The 15147-nt window shown below is 47.8% G+C and overlaps 1 protein-coding gene across 4 annotated transcripts in view; it reads left to right on the forward strand.

Moving 5' to 3' along the window:
- Positions 1–15147, forward strand: part of ZCCHC14 (zinc finger CCHC-type containing 14) — an 86289-nt gene that overhangs the window by 27649 nt on the left and 43493 nt on the right. For all 4 annotated transcript variants that reach the window (XR_001882997.1, XM_017860254.1, XM_017860247.1 and 1 more), the window contains exon 2: positions 4661–4784. Coding sequence is in view for 3 of the 4 variants with exons in the window: in XM_017860254.1 (XP_017715743.1) it covers positions 4661–4784 (124 nt within the window). In the remaining variant the exon portion in view is untranslated. The remainder of the gene's footprint in view (positions 1–4660; positions 4785–15147) is intronic.

Below are 15147 nucleotides of genomic sequence, written 5' to 3' on the forward strand. Positions count from 1 at the left end.
AACTGAGAAGAAATGCCTTGGGGAAATACACGGAGGAAAACGGGTCTTTCTCTCCCAGCACTTGCCACTCTAAGGAGTTTTCCTTCCTGTCTTGATGTCAGATGCAGTGCGTGTGTTTTGCTAGGGTGGCTCACGGGCTTTCCCCTTCCACTTGTGGTTGTGGCAGACGGACCTACAGCCTTTAGCTCTTCCTGTCTGTGTGGGGAAAGGACTTCCTGTTTTCTCTGGGTCTCCTCTTTGTCCTTGCCGGGAATGGACCGGATGATGGGTGCCGTATAAAACCCGGACTTGGGGTCGTGGTTGGTTCTCAGCCTGGCCGCAAATGAGAATCACCAGAGAAGCTTCAGGCACAAAACAAAAGAAGCCTCATTTCCAGAAACTCTGATTTTGGTGGGGAGTGTGGGACGTGGTCTTCTCAGGGCCTTGGTGTTCCAGTGTGCCATCCAGGCTGAGAAGCACTAATCAGTACCGCTCTCCTCCTCTCCAAGGCTGTGTTCTCCCCTGCTCAGCCTTCCTCTCCCCTTCCTCCCCCAGCAGGTTGAGAGTTGGGAGGCTGGTTTTCCTTTGTGGCTGTTTGGAGTGTTTTAGGGTGGGCAGGCTGTGTGTGTGCGCGCAAGAACGCACTGATCACACGTGTTTCTTTTTCTTTTGGGGGCAGGGAGGTTCGCCACTAGCAGCAAAGTTGGAACTGCTGATGCTGGTTGTCAAGACAGCTCGCTCTCAGCAGCTATGCGTGGTGGTGTGCACCTGTGGTCCCAGTTACTCAGGAGGCTGAGGTGGAAGGATCACTTGAGCCCAGGAGGTCGAGGCTGCAGTGAGTTACGATTGTGCCACTGCATTCCAGCCTGAGTGACAGAAGATACTTTTTTTTTTCTCCTGAGATGGAGTCTTGCTCTGTCACCCAGGCTGGAGTGCAGTGGCATGATCTCAGCTCACTGCATCCTCCACTTCCTGGGTTCAAGCAATTCTCCTGCTTCAGCCTCCCGAATGGCTGGAATTACAGGTGCCCGCCACCACGCCCGGCTAATTTTTGTATTTTTAGTGGAGACGAGGTTTCATTCACCGTGTTGGCCAGGCTGGTCTCTTAACTCCTGACCTCAGGTGATCCACCTGCCTCGGCCTCTCATAGTGCTGGAATTACAGGCATGAGCCACTGCGCCCAGCCGAGACTCGGTCTCTTAAAAAAGAGAAAAGGCAGTTCTCTTTCTCTTCTTAGAACCAGGACTTAGAATGTATATCAGAGTAGCTAAGAGAATGTGGAGGTTCATGCATCAGGCCAAACTGAAGGGACTCTGCTGTGGTTGTATTTCTTTTGTTTTTTTGAGATAGGGTCTTGCTATCACCCAGGCTGGAGTGCAGTGGTGTCATCATACCTCACTGCAGCTTCAAACTCCTGGGCTCAAGCGATTCTCCTACCTTAGCCTCCCAAGTAACTGGGACTACAGGCACACGCCATGACACCCAGCTAATTTTTGTGTTTTTGTAGAAATGGGGTCTCAATATGTTGCCTAGGCTGACCTTGAATTCGTGGCCTCAAGTGATCCTCTTGCATTGGCCTCCCAAAGTGCTGGAGTTAAACAGGTGTGAATCATTGCACCTGGCTATGTTTCTTTTTTTCTTTTTTTTGAGACAGAGTTTCACTCTTGTTGCCCAGGCTGGAGTGCAATGGTGCAATCTTGGCTCACTGCAACCTCCAGCTCCTGGGTTCAAGTGATTCTCCTGCTTCAGCCTCCCCAGTAACTGAGATTACAGGCGTGTGCCACCACGCCTGGCTAGTTTTGTATTTTTAGTAGAGATGGGTTTCACCATGTTGGTCATGCTGGTCTCAAACTCCTGGCCTCAGGTGATCCGCCTGCCTTGGCCTCCTGAAGTGCTGGGATCACAGGGGTGAGCCACTAAACCTGGCCTTGGCTCTGTGTTTCCTTCCTTCCTTCCTTCCTTCCTTCCTTCCTTCCTTCCTTCCTTCCTCCTTCCATCCTCCCTCCCCCCTCCCTCTCCTCCCTCCCTCCTCCCTCCCTCCCTCCCCCTTCCTTCCTTCCTTCCTTCCTTCCTTCCTTCTTTCCTTCCTGTCTCACTCTGTCACCCAGGCTGGAGTGTGGTGGTGCGATCTCAGCTCACTGCAAGCTCCATGTCCCAGGTTCACACCATTCTCCTGCCTCAGCCTCCTGAGTAGCTGGGACTACAGGCGCCCGCCACCACACCCAGCTAATTTTTTGTATTTTTAGTAGAGACGGGGTTTCACCGTGTTAGCCAGGTTGGTCTCGATCTCCTGACCTCGTGATGCACCCGCCTCGGCCTCCCAAAGTGCTGGGATTACAGGCGTGAGCCACCATGCCCGGCCTTGGCTGTGTTTCTTATACAGTTAACATGTTAACTTCCTGAGTTGTCTTGCAAAGTAATATTTACTGTTTGGAACTAAAAATCTCCTTGTGTAAGGGTTGCATCGTACTTGTATCGGTTCTGTTATCTTGTTTAATGGGAAAGGAGTTCGTTTCTGGGATCTCTAACCATGAATAATGAAAGAGACTTTGTTAAATCAGAAAGAAATCACCCAATTTAAATTACAAGTACAAGTAATTCACAAAATTTAGTTTTCTTGATAACATGTTAGTAATGTTATCCAAAGAATTGACTTTCTGGAGGAGTTACTGCATGGCTAGGACCTTTTTTTTTTTTTTACTTTTAAAAAAATTTAAATAGAGACAGGGTCTCGCTATGTTACCCAGGCCAGTATCAAACTCCTAGCTTCAAGCAGTCCTCCTGCCTCAGCCTCCCAAAGTGCTGGGATTACAGCCATAAGCCGCTGCACCCGGCCTTATTTTCTCGAGTTATATAAACTTCCCAATTATGTAGCCCTGTGACGAGTTGCTTTTCTTGGAAGGCATCTGTTGAGCCGCGTGGGATCTGTTAGTCCCTCTCCCTGCATGAACAGCCCAGGAGGGCTTCCTGCTGGGGGGCAGGGGCTTAGACAGAGCTGGGAGCAGAGGATCTCACTGTATACTTGGGTGTGGCCCCTGTAGCTCGCTGTCTGTGGGATACAGCAGGTGCTGGTCCTGCCCCAGTGGCGGCAGTCTCCACCCTTTCCTCCTCCTCCACTTTCATCCTGTCTGAGGTCGAGGCCACGCCTACCTGGCCAGCCCTCTGCAGAGTGAGTGCTGGGATCTGTGCTTGCCAGTGAACTTAGGGGATGTCTTGGTCAACTGCCACCTACCGTCCAGGTATGAGATGAAAGAACAAACAGGCTGGAGAGGTCAGGCCATTTTCCAGGTTGCTTGTGCCGTGGACTTTCCCATACTGTGAATGCAGCATTGCTTATCAGCTCTTTTGATGAACTTTAAGATCTTACGCCTCTCTCTTACATCCTCTGAAATTTTGAAATACATTGAGACCGTAAAGAAGTTACAGCATTGACCATTTTTATTCTTCTAAATCCTGTAAGTTATAAATGTGTTTTGGCTGTAAAATTTTAAAATATTGATTGGGGGGAGAATGAAAATTATTGCTACCCTCCTCCTCTCGCCCCTCTGGGTTATTCCACATTCACACCATCACTGAACCCAGGAAGCAGGAGGGGTGGGATGATCCTGGCTGGCCCTTGGCTTGTTTCTGGGCTTGGTGTGTATTGGGAGCGCTGGTGGTCAGGAGGGCCTCCCCCACCCCCAGCTCGGGGGCGGCTGTCATCTGCAGGTACACTGTCTGCTTAGCAGGTCTCTGTCAATGGGGACTGAGGGTGTGCCCCTCTTTCCCTATCACAGGCACTCCTGCAGTGGGCACACCCTGTCAGGTCTTTTTCTCACGTGTGAGTACGTTGTATGATGAATTCCTAGAAATGGAATTGGGATATAATTTTAGGATATGCTTTTTCAAACTGTACCCCGAATAGACCCAGTTGTATTCTGTTCTTTGCTGTTGTTTTTAGAGCATTTTATGATTTCAGATTTATAGGAGGAGAATGTTAAGTCCTGCTGTTTAATTCATTTTATAGGGAACTATTTGATTTGAAGAAATGTGAAAATAAAAGTTTGCCACAAATAAAAATATATATTTCACACCACCTTGGCTAACATAGTTTCTTTTTTTTTTTTTTTTTTTCTTTTTTCTTGGAGATGGAGTCTTACTCTTTTGCCCAGGCTGGAGTGTAGTGTCACCATCTTGGCTCACTGCAACCCCTGCCTCCTGGATTCAAGTGATCCTCCCATGTCAGCCTCCCAAGTAGCTGGGACTACAGGCAGTTGCCACCACGCCCAGCTAATTTTTGTATTTTTAGTAGAGATGGGGTTTCACCATGTTGGCAAGGCTGGTCTTGAACTCCTGGGCTCAAGAGATCCACCCGCCTCAGCCTCCCAAAATGCCGGGGTTACAAGTGAGCCACCACACCTGGCCTCTTTGGCTACCATAGTTTCTGTGCACCCTGATGAACCCCAGCCACAAGACGTAAGCTCCCATGTTTGGCTCAAGTTATCTGAGCTCTTTTGCATTTTCAGTGGAGAGTAGTAGGTGAAATTTTCATCTTTTTGGGGAAAGCTTATTATTATAGTACTATGTGGTTTGTAGAAAAATGGAAACCAAGGTAATTATGAAAGACTTAATTAACAAATAAAATTGTCCCCTTATTAACTCCGTGGGAGAAAATAAGATGATTCTGTTTCTTTTCCCTCAGATCACTCCAAGAACCGAGGCTCCTGTCAGCAGTGTCAGTAATAGTTTGGAGAATGCCCTGCACACATCAGCACATTCCACGGAGGAGTCGCTGCCCAAGAGGCCCTTAGGAAAACATAGCAAAGGTGAGTGCACGTGAGGGCTTTAGGAGGACGTCTGACGGACAGAGGATGGGCACACCCCAGATCCCCGTGAGGGCATTGTTAAATGCTTTCAGATCTTTCATAAATGCTAATCTTATGCGTATTTTTCTAAATTCTATAAGTAATACATGAATATACTTTGTCTGTAAAAATCTCAAATATTGATGTTTATTAAGGAGAAGTCCAGATGTGGTATCTCATGCCTGTAGTCCCAGCACTTTGGGAGGCTGAGGTGGGCAGATCACTTGAGGTCAGGAGTTTGAGACCTGCGTGGGCAACATGGTGAAACCCCGTCTCTACTAAAAATACAAAAATTAAGCTGGGCACGGTGACACACACCTGTAATCCCAGCACTTTGGGAAACCGAGGTGGGCTGATCACCTGAAGTTGGGAGTTCGAGACCAGCCTGACCAACAGGAAGAAACCCCATCTCTACTAAAAATACAAAATTAGCTAGTCATGGTGGCACATGCCTGTAATCCCAGCTACTTGGGAATCTGAGACAGGCGAATTGCTTGAATCCGGGAGGTGGAGGTCTTGGTAAGCTGAGATCACGCCATTGCACTCCAGCCTGGGCAACGAGAGCAAAACTCCGTCTCAAGAAAAAATTAGCCAGGCCTGGTGGTGCACACCTGTAATCCCAGCTGGTTGGGAGCCTGAGGCAGGAGAATTAGCTGAGTGTGGTAATCCCAGCTACTCAGGAGGCTGAGGCAGGAGAATCGCTTGACCCCGGAAGGCGGAGGTTGCAGTGAGCCGAAATCATGCCACTGCACTCCAGTCTGGGTGATAGAGTGAGATTCCATCTCAAAAAGAAAAAGGGTGGGAGGAATAAGTTTTAAACCTTCCCCCCCCCACGTGGAAATCAGCCTTAACCACTAGAGCAGTGTTGTCCTGAAGCGCTCTCTGTGGTGACAGAGTGTTTTCCGCCTGTACCAAGTTGGTCGTCGCCAGCCACACGTGCCTTCTGCGCACTTGAAACATGGCTAGTGTGACTGGCTACCAGAGTCTTTATTTTTCTTTAATGTACACGTGGACAGCTCAGTGTGGGTGGTGAGGTGCGGCCTGAGCCCCTGTGGCTCTGCACGCCAGCCTCTGCAGTGTTACAATCAGCTGCAAAGTTGCTAACCATGCCATGGTAGTGGAGGCTTTGGGGAGGGGAGAGTAAGGTGGTTTGTAGGACTGGATGGACCAGATAATGCATTCCCGGTAAAATAAATGCTTATGTGGTTTGCAGAATCATTAGTAGTGGGGAGAGAGAGACAAGGGTGGCGCTTTTCACTGGGGTCACTTGTCCTGAGCCCCAATGGCTTGGAGGCACCAAGGCCAGCTGTGTCCACATCTGCTGGCCTCTGTTCTCCCCGTGTTATTTACAAAGATGTTTGTCTACTAGCAGGTGCACCACATGAGGCCCAGAGCCGCACTCGCCTGCCCCGTGTGCTCTCCCCCTTGTCCCCATCCCTGGCGTGGCGCTTCCTGCCTTCCACAGGCTTTATGACTGCTTTGTTTCTAAAGTCTCGTTCTGACAAAGCCATCAAGAGCCTGTCTCTGATTTAGATCCTAACTCTGGAAGGACCCGTTTCCCCGGCAGCTGCAGCCTGTGTTGATGTATGTGGTGAGCATGGTATGGTATGGAGACAGTAACTCCTTACTGCAGCCCTGCGAGGGCACCTGTCCCCACTTGACCCTCGTAGCAACCCCCTGAGGTCGCAACAGTCTTTGTTTTATCCACTGCTCTTGGGAGAGTCTGTGGCTGTTAGTTGAGCGTCTTCACCACAGCCTCATCCTGGAGGTGCCGCAGTGCTCCAACCCCGGAGTGGACACTTAGCATCGGAATTGCAGGGAGTCCCTCCGCTGTAGAAAGGGCTCCTCCTCTTCCTTCCCCACGTCATCCCAGGAGAAAGGCTTGCCGTGGAGTGCTGCTTCCTTTGTCCCCAGACAGTCCAGCCTAGGAACCTGTGCCCTGCATACCCCGGGAATCTTAAGGGATGGACTCTTCAGTGCTTTTTCTTCAAGACATAATTGTTGACATCCCCATTCTTTCTTTTTTTTCTGTATAATTTCAAAATAGCGAGTATCTGTCTTTGTCTTGTCTGCATGCTTTGGTGCCCAGAGAGACAGAGGGTGAGCTGACTCTCATGTGAGCTGTGGCAAAGCCTGCGTAGGCGGGCGGGTCGGCTCTGAGGCCATGAGTGGCCGTTCTCAAACCCTACAGTGCTTAAAATACTGCAGTGAGCAGACGCTCTTAATTATCTGCAGCATTCTGCGTTCATTGGTCATAGAGAGTCATGGTTTCTCTTGTCCAGAAACTGGCAAGCGAGTTAACTTGGGTTTCTCAGTCACTTTTCATGTGAATCCTTTTAATATTCTGTTGGGTGCAGGTTATTGCTCTTCAGAAAGTTTAAAGTCACTCTAAGTTGTATAGTTTTATTACTATAATGTTTTCTCTCTGTCTTTTCTGTATCCTACTTCTGTTTTGGTTTTTCTCTGCTTCTTCAGAAGTCTTATAGTGATACAGTTTAACTTACAGAGTGGTCAGGCACTTGAAACATTTCTTAGTATATAAAAGCTCAGGAAACAACAGTCCAAGCACGTGACTAACTTACATAACATACTGACTTACATCATCTTCGTAACAGCCCTGTGAGGGTTGATTATACCTATTTAATTCTAACTGATCCCATGTGGTGATTTTTACCCCATTTTACAGATGGGAGAACTGAGTCACAGATAAGACCTTTTCCTGAGGTCAGCTGGGATTCAAAGCCAGAGCTCATGCTCTTAACCCTGTGAGCAGCTGAAGAAAATAGCAAAGGAAAAGAAAGGTGGGACTGTGCTGAAAGTGGGAAACACACAGCTGTACGGGCAGTGCCTACAATTGCACATGAACTAGTGAGATCATGCCTTTTTTCCTGACCTATTTATTGTGAACGTTTTCCAGTTCAGGAGTAGAGATTGTGGCCTAGTAAGCCCCGTACCCGGTGCCTGGCTGCAGCTCCAGGTCACTGTGTGTGGCTTCTGAGTCCCCTGCCCTTGTGGATGTGGCTGAGAACTGCAGGGCACTCTCCAAGCGTTCCAGTCCCCGTATTGATGATTTACTGAAACCTAGGGAAGCTGTCGTAATGTACAAGCTAAGATGGAAACTGCTTTCACTAATACTCTCAACAAAGTAAGTTCTGTAACTTTGGACTTTGAGGAATTACAATTTTTTAAAGTTTTCTTTTTGTGAGACAGTGAAGGAGGTATACTTTCATTAAACTTGTTTAGATACCAGTAGTTCTCAACCTTTTTGGTCTTAGGACCCCTTTGCACTCTTAAAAATTAGAGGTTCCAAAGAATCCATGTTTATGTGGGTCATATCTATAGGTATTTACCATATTATCAATTACAACTCAGCTTTTTTAAAATTGTGGTTTTTTTTATTTTAACCTAAATGAATGTTTTCCATTGTGTGCCCCTGGGGTTTGTGTTTGCTATGCCATACAAACTCCAAAGTCTTGTACTTTTGGTTAAAAAAAAAAAAATCTATCCCAACCAATTAGAACATGAATTCTAAGAAGACAAGAATTCACCTAAAATCTAAATTCTAAAATGCCCTCAGTCTGTGGCCTTTCCTGGGTTGTGCTGGGATTTCAGTGTGCAGCTGGAATCAAGCCTTGATAGTTTCGATTTCTTTATTGGCTCCTTATCCAACATTTTATTATGAGGACTTTGAAACACACAGTCAAGTTCAGGAAGTTCCACAGTGAGGACCCTCCACCTAGATTAGACAGTTTCATTTTACAGCATAGATGCTTTTCAACTCACAGTGGGGGTTGCAAGTTGAGAATACCGTAAGTTGCAATGCACCGAATACACCACACATGCTAAACATCATGGCTTAGCCTAGCCTAGCCTACCTTAAATGTGCTCAGAACACTTGCATTAGCCTACAGATGGGCAGAATTATCTGACACACAGCCTACTTTAAAGTGTTGAATCTCTCATGTAATCTATTGAGTCTGTACTGAAAGTGGAAACGGAATGGTTGTATGGGCACTCGAAGCAGTTTCTTCTGAATGCATGTTGCTTTTGCACTGTTGTAAAGTCGAAAAATCATTAACTCCAGCCTTCTTCAGTCAGGGACCGTCTGTACTATTTTTAAGCTGATTGCCTGTAGCATTCCTCAGCCAGGGATTCTGATTTGAGCCCTAGGGCACAGAGAATCATTTGAGTGACTGTTTTCTCAATTTCCCTAAAGAAAATGTGATTAGAGACATAGGAGTAAAGTTCTTCATCGTATAAGAGCTGTAGGACAATAGGACTTTGCTCCCTCTATGAGCCCCCCAGTTAAGAGAAGCAACAGGAATGCAGTACACATCTTTACCTTTTCAGGCTCCACTCCGAGTTAATGTTGAGCCACTCCATGTGACACAGAAGCCTCTTGTCAGTGTGTTCAGTGGGGTGCCGAGGCCAGCTCATGGTATCTCCTGAGAGCCTGTTGTTCACTTTCCAAGATTTTTTTGAGACAGAGCTTCACTCTTGTTGCCCAGGCTGGAGTACAATGGCACGATCCTGGCTCACCACAAACTCCACCTCCTGGGTTCAAGCATTTCTCCTGCCTCAGCCTTCCAAGTAGCTGGGATTACAGGCATGTGCCACCACGCCTCGCTAAGTTTGTATTTTTAGTAGAGATGGGGGAGAAACCTCTGGTGATCCACCTGCCTCGGCCTCCCACAGTGCTGGGATTATAGATGTGAGCCTCCACGCCCGGCCTCCAGGATTTTTTAAAGCCCACTGGTGTTGCATTGGTGGCTGATGTTGGCATGTCGTCAACCATGGCGGGGCATTTATGCGTTGTGGATTGGCAGATGACACAGGTCAGGGGCTTCCCTGTCCTCACCAGTTGTCAGCCGTTTACCAGGCCTCATCAGTGCAGCTCTGCCCCATCCTGTATGTGTACTTATCACATGGATCCAGCTACGTGTGCTCTGCACCGTGTAAGACAGGCCTAGGATTTTTGCATATATTTTAAAGTAAAAGGAAAAGGTGATAGTCTTTTTTTTTTTTTTTTTGGCAAGGCAAAAAAAACTTTATTTACAAACCAATGTGAGGGAGGGGCGAGGTTCACCGGCCTCCGGCGGTGGAGGCTGACGAAGTCGCTCCGGCGTTCTCGGACGAGGTTCCCGGGTCCCGCGTACGAGGAGGGGCCGAGGAAGTTCGCTCCGGCGTTCTCGGACGAGGTTCCTGGGTCCTGCGTAGGAGGAGGGGCCGAGGAAGTTTGCTCCGCGCGCCCGCCGGGAGCGGTGATAGTCTTTTATATTGTCCATATTATTTACTATTTCCACTGCTCTTCATTTTATCCTGAAAATTGGAATTTCCATCTGGTCTCATTTCCCGTCAGCCTGAAAAACTTCCTTTCATGTTTCTTTCAGTGCAGTTCTGCTGACAGTGGATTTTAGTTTTCGTTTATCTGAAAATATCTTTGTTTTGCCTTCATTCTGGCTAATTATGGAATTCTTCATTGAGGGTTTTTGTTTTAACTTTAGCAATGTCAATTTGCTATATTCTGGCTCTTGTTTTCCTAATGAAAAGTCCTCTAGCATTTGTATCGCCGTATGCCATGGGCCATTTTTTTCTGGCTGCTTTGAAGATTTTCTCTTTATCTTTGGTTTGGAATGGTTTGTCTATGATGTGCCTTGGTGTAATTCTCTTTTATTTCTTGTTTACTGAACTGCTTGTGTCTGAGCTTATGCTTTTCACTACAACATAAACTTTTCGGTCAGTATTGGAGTATTCTTTCTTCCTCATTCTCCTTCTCTTCTCCATCTGAGACTCTAGTTTTCATGTATGAGAAACCTTTGGTCTTGCCCCACAAATCTGAGCTGAAACTCAGTTCATTTTTCAAATTCTTTTCTCTCTCTCCCTCAGACGGGACATTTTCTTTTTATCTATCTTCAAGCTCTTGTACCCTTCTGTCATTTTCAGTCTACTGGAACACCAAGCTAATGGATGTTTTCATACCAGATACTGTATTTTTAGTTTTAGAATTTCTATATGGTTCTTTTTTATAATTTCTGTTTCTCTGCTGAGTTTCTATCTATTCACTTATTGTGAGCATTTTTGTTTTTACATCTTTGAACATCATTATAATAGCTGCTTTCAAATCCTGGTCTGCCAGTTTCAGCATTGGGGTCACTTAGGCTGGTGTCCACTCATCGCACTTTCTCGAGTATTCCTCACATTTCCCTATTTTTATGAATGTCTAATTTTAGATTGTGCCGTTGTGCATGATTATAGTTTCCAGCTTTTCTCATGTTCTGAAGAGTGTTGTTTCTCTCTTGCAACAGGGAATATTGTTTGGACAAGGTCGAGGCTTCTGCTGCTGGGGCGGGCAGCAGATGGAGGTGCCTTAGTCCTTAGACTGCACCAGCTGTGTGAAGCCGGCCCTCCACCCGTGGTGGGGCAGCCGGTGTGCGGTGGGCACGTGCAGAGCCTGGGCTTTGCCTGGGAGGCTCTCCTTGGTGGGCAGCTGCACTCATCCCAGCCCTATCCCCTCTTCCCAGGGCCGGGCACTGACGGGGGCACTGACGGGGCCTGCCCTCGGGTGAAAGGCACAAACCTGCACCCTCCCGTATTCTGCGGCCTTCCTCCAGGTTCTGCCTGTTCTCACTACTCTCCAGTGACTTCAGAGGGGTGTTTTGTTCTGTAAATACATTTTTTCCCAGGATTTTTCTTTGTTATTTGTGGAATAGGAGCTGTTGCCATGACTGGGGCCCAGCAGGCCCAGGTCATGCCACATGCCCTTAGTTGGGCTCTGCGTGAGTGCTGCTCGCTTCCAAGCATGGCTCTGTCCCCTAGGAGCCCCCACTTCCTTCCAGCAGGTGGCTTTGCTGGAGGTTGTCACAGGTCAGCGCTCCATCTTCCAGCTTATTCAGAAGCCAGTCTGCCCCTCTCTTCCGCCTCCCCTCCCAGGCTGGGTCCACTCCTCTGTGGAGGGAGACGGGCGCTTGGCATCCCCCTCTGTGTTCAGTCTTCTCTCCTTTCTCAGGGCCCCCGAGGTATCTCCACTTGGGCGTGGGCACACGTGTGCACTTGGGCCGCCTGAGCCCTCCTCCTGGCACCACACAGCCACGCTGCCGGAAGGCATGAGTCTTTGCTGTTTCTTTCACTTCAGCACCTGCACCACTCACCCCAGCCTCAGCATCTGCACCTCCCTGAAGCTGCTCTCACGGAGGGTTATGAGGGGCTCCTCAGTTGACAAGCAAGGTAGGTGCTTTCAGAGCTCACTACCTTTTCCTGGCATTTGTGACTGCCCCGCCCCAAACTCCATCCTCCCTTGGCTGCTTCTGTTTTTTTTAAAATTGTGAAACGTCATCCCTGTGAAGCCGGTGGGCTCCATTAAATCGGTTTCCTGAGAACACGCTTGCCTGGCTTTCCCCTTGCCTCTCTGTTTCCTTTGAAATTCCCTCTTCTCGTGTCCCTCAAAGGCTAGTGGTCCTGATAGCGCTCTTCTGTACCCTGCTTTACGCTTTCCTTGAGCCGTCTTACCTGAGCCTGTTCTGCAGCCACTATCCCTCTCTCGGTGGCTTTCAGCTCTGAGTTCAGCTGAGACTCTTGCAGACTCCAAGTCCTTGTCAGCCACTGGTAACGTGAATATTTTCACCCATGCAGCCAGTGGGTACACAGTCGCCTGCCCAGCACGGAGCTGCCAGCTCCTGCATGCCCTTGACGTGGTTCCAATAGTTGTGACTGATCCCAGCAATCGAGTGCTTAGAGCAGAAACCTGGAAGTCCAAGGCAGCTTCTCTCCCACATGGTGGCTCTGGCCCTGCGCGGCTGTCACCGTTTCTTCCCCGTCATCTGGGCCTCCATCTTATCTGTCACTTCATGCGTCCCTCTGTCTTTGGCCTTGCCCCTCTTCAGTCTGTCTGTCAAGTAGGGACCAGTCCAGTACACCCTGTGTCACTGCACGCCCCTGCTTACGGATTGTCCGCGGTGGCTCAGGGACGCTGCAGTCAGCCCACACTTGGCCAGCCCCGCGCCGTGCAGGGAGAGCCAGGATTCCTTTTGCTCAGGCGAGGACATGTGGCTTTGAGGGATGAAATAACTGCCCAGGCTCACGAGCTAGAAAGGATCACATTTCAAACCAAGACATCTGAATGCAGCGGACCTGCAGGATTTCTTTTCCATATTTACTGTGGTGTCACCAGCCAGGGAGCTGCTGCCTCTGTGTGACCTTCTTCCTTCCCCGTGTCAGCTCCTGACACTCCCCTTCCGCTCTGAGGCAAACAGCACTGTCCTGCTCCTGGGCCCTGACTGCAGCATCCCTCTGCCCAGAATAGACCCTGCCCTTGAAGCCTAGCGCAGCATCATGTCTTTGAACCTTTTCATTTTTGTATCACTTACGGCTGGCGCTGCGCTTAGAGCATACTCATGCCAAGCAGAATGTTTACCGTAATATGTAAAGAAGTGACATTCCTAGGGCCCCTGAATTCAAGTGCCACATCACTCATCATTAAAAATGGAAATTTGGGCGCAGTGGCACACACCTGTGATCCCAGCACTTCGGGAGGCCGAGTTGAGTGGATCACCTGAGGGTCAGGAGTTTGAGACCAGCCTGACCAACATGGTAAAACCCCATCTCTACTTAAAATATAAAAGTTAGCCCACATGCCTGTAATATCAGCCACTTGGGAGGCCGAGACAGGAGAGTTGCTTGAGTCCGGGAGGTGAAGGTTGTAGTGAGCCAGGATCACACCATTGCACTCCAGCCTGGTCAACAAGAGCAAAATTCTATCTCAAAAAAAAAGGCTGGGCGCCATGTCTCACGCCTGTAATCCTAGCAGTTTGGGAGGCCGAGGCGGGTGGATCACCTGAGGTCATGAGTTTGAGACCAGCCTGGCTAACATGGTGAAACCCTATTTCTACTAAAAATATGAAAAATTAGCTGGGCATGGTGGCACGCACCTGTAAACCCCAGCTACTCGGGAGGCTAAGGCAGGAGAATCGCTTGAACCCAGGAGGCGGAGGTTGCTGTGAGCTGAGATCGTGCCATTACACTCCACCTTGGGCAACAAGAGCAAAACTCCATCTCAAAAAAAAAAAAAAAAAAAGGAAAGGGTGTTCATTTCCTGTTTTTGCTACTTTAAAAATATTATCAGGCGCAGTGGCTTACACAGTTTGGGAGGCTGAGGCAGGCAGATCACTTGAGCTCAGGAGTTCCACATGAGCCTGGGCAACATGGTGAAAACCCTTCTCTACAAAAAATACAAAAATTAGCCAGGCATGGTGGCACACGTCTATAATCCCAGCTACTCAGGAGACTGAGGCAGGAGAACTGCTTGAGCCTGGCAGGTGGAGGTTGCGATGAGCCAAGATCATGCCATTACACTCTAGTCTGGGCAACAGGAGTGAAAGCCTGTCTCCAAAAAAAAAAAAAAAAAAAAAGAGAATCTATTGTCTGCTTTATGTTTTACGAATTATTCACTACTTTTGTTTCTCTTTGTGAAGAACAAATGAAATTAACACAATGTAGCTAGATAATAACCAAAGAAAAATAAATTATATCATGTTCTTAAGTATAATATGGTATGTCCTAAAAAGATGTAGGGAAGAAGCAGCAGTTTCATCAGTGTGATAGTGAATGTTCACATTCTAACAACAGCTCAAAGAAGTAATGCTTCTAAAAATTATCCCATTAACATAGACAAGTAAAGTGAGAAAGTAAGTTGATATTTTAGGAAAATTATTATTTAACTGCTAGTCTTAAGAATACAGTTTTCCAGTTTTTAAATGAAAACTGGCTTTTGGTAATAAAATTTTAAAGCAGGAAGTATCTGGTGTGATTGTGGTACAGCTCTTAGTTCAGGTGTGAAGACATTTGGTTGTATTGTATAGAACTTAGAAGAAGGGGTGTCTCCTGGAAAACAGTCCTGGTTCTTTTTCTCTCTTTTTTCTTTTCTTTCTTTTCTTTTTCTTTTCTTTTCTTTTCTTTCTTTTTTTTTTTTTTTGAGACAGGGTCTCACTCTGTTGTCCAGGCTGGAGTGTAGTGCCTCAGTTTTTCAGCTCACTGCAGCCTTGACCTCTGGGGTCCTCCTGCCTCAGCCTCCCGAGTAACTGAGACCACAGGCGCACACCACCATGCCCAGCTAACTTTCATATTTTTGTAGAGACAGGGTTTCAACATACTGGCCAGGCTGGTCTTGAACTCCTGGGCTCACGCCATCCACCCACCTTGGCCTCCCAAAGTGCTGGGATCACAAGTGTGAGCCCCACGCCTGGCTTATCCCAGGTCATTTTTTAAACTCTCCTCTCTACTATGAATATTCCCTTTATTATCGCTTCTCGGCCTTTTGGCTAAGATCAAG

This window comes from Rhinopithecus bieti, unplaced genomic scaffold (assembly GCF_001698545.2).
Source record: "Rhinopithecus bieti isolate Rb0 unplaced genomic scaffold, ASM169854v2 scaffold_1618, whole genome shotgun sequence".
Lineage (NCBI taxonomy): Eukaryota > Metazoa > Chordata > Mammalia > Primates > Cercopithecidae > Rhinopithecus > Rhinopithecus bieti.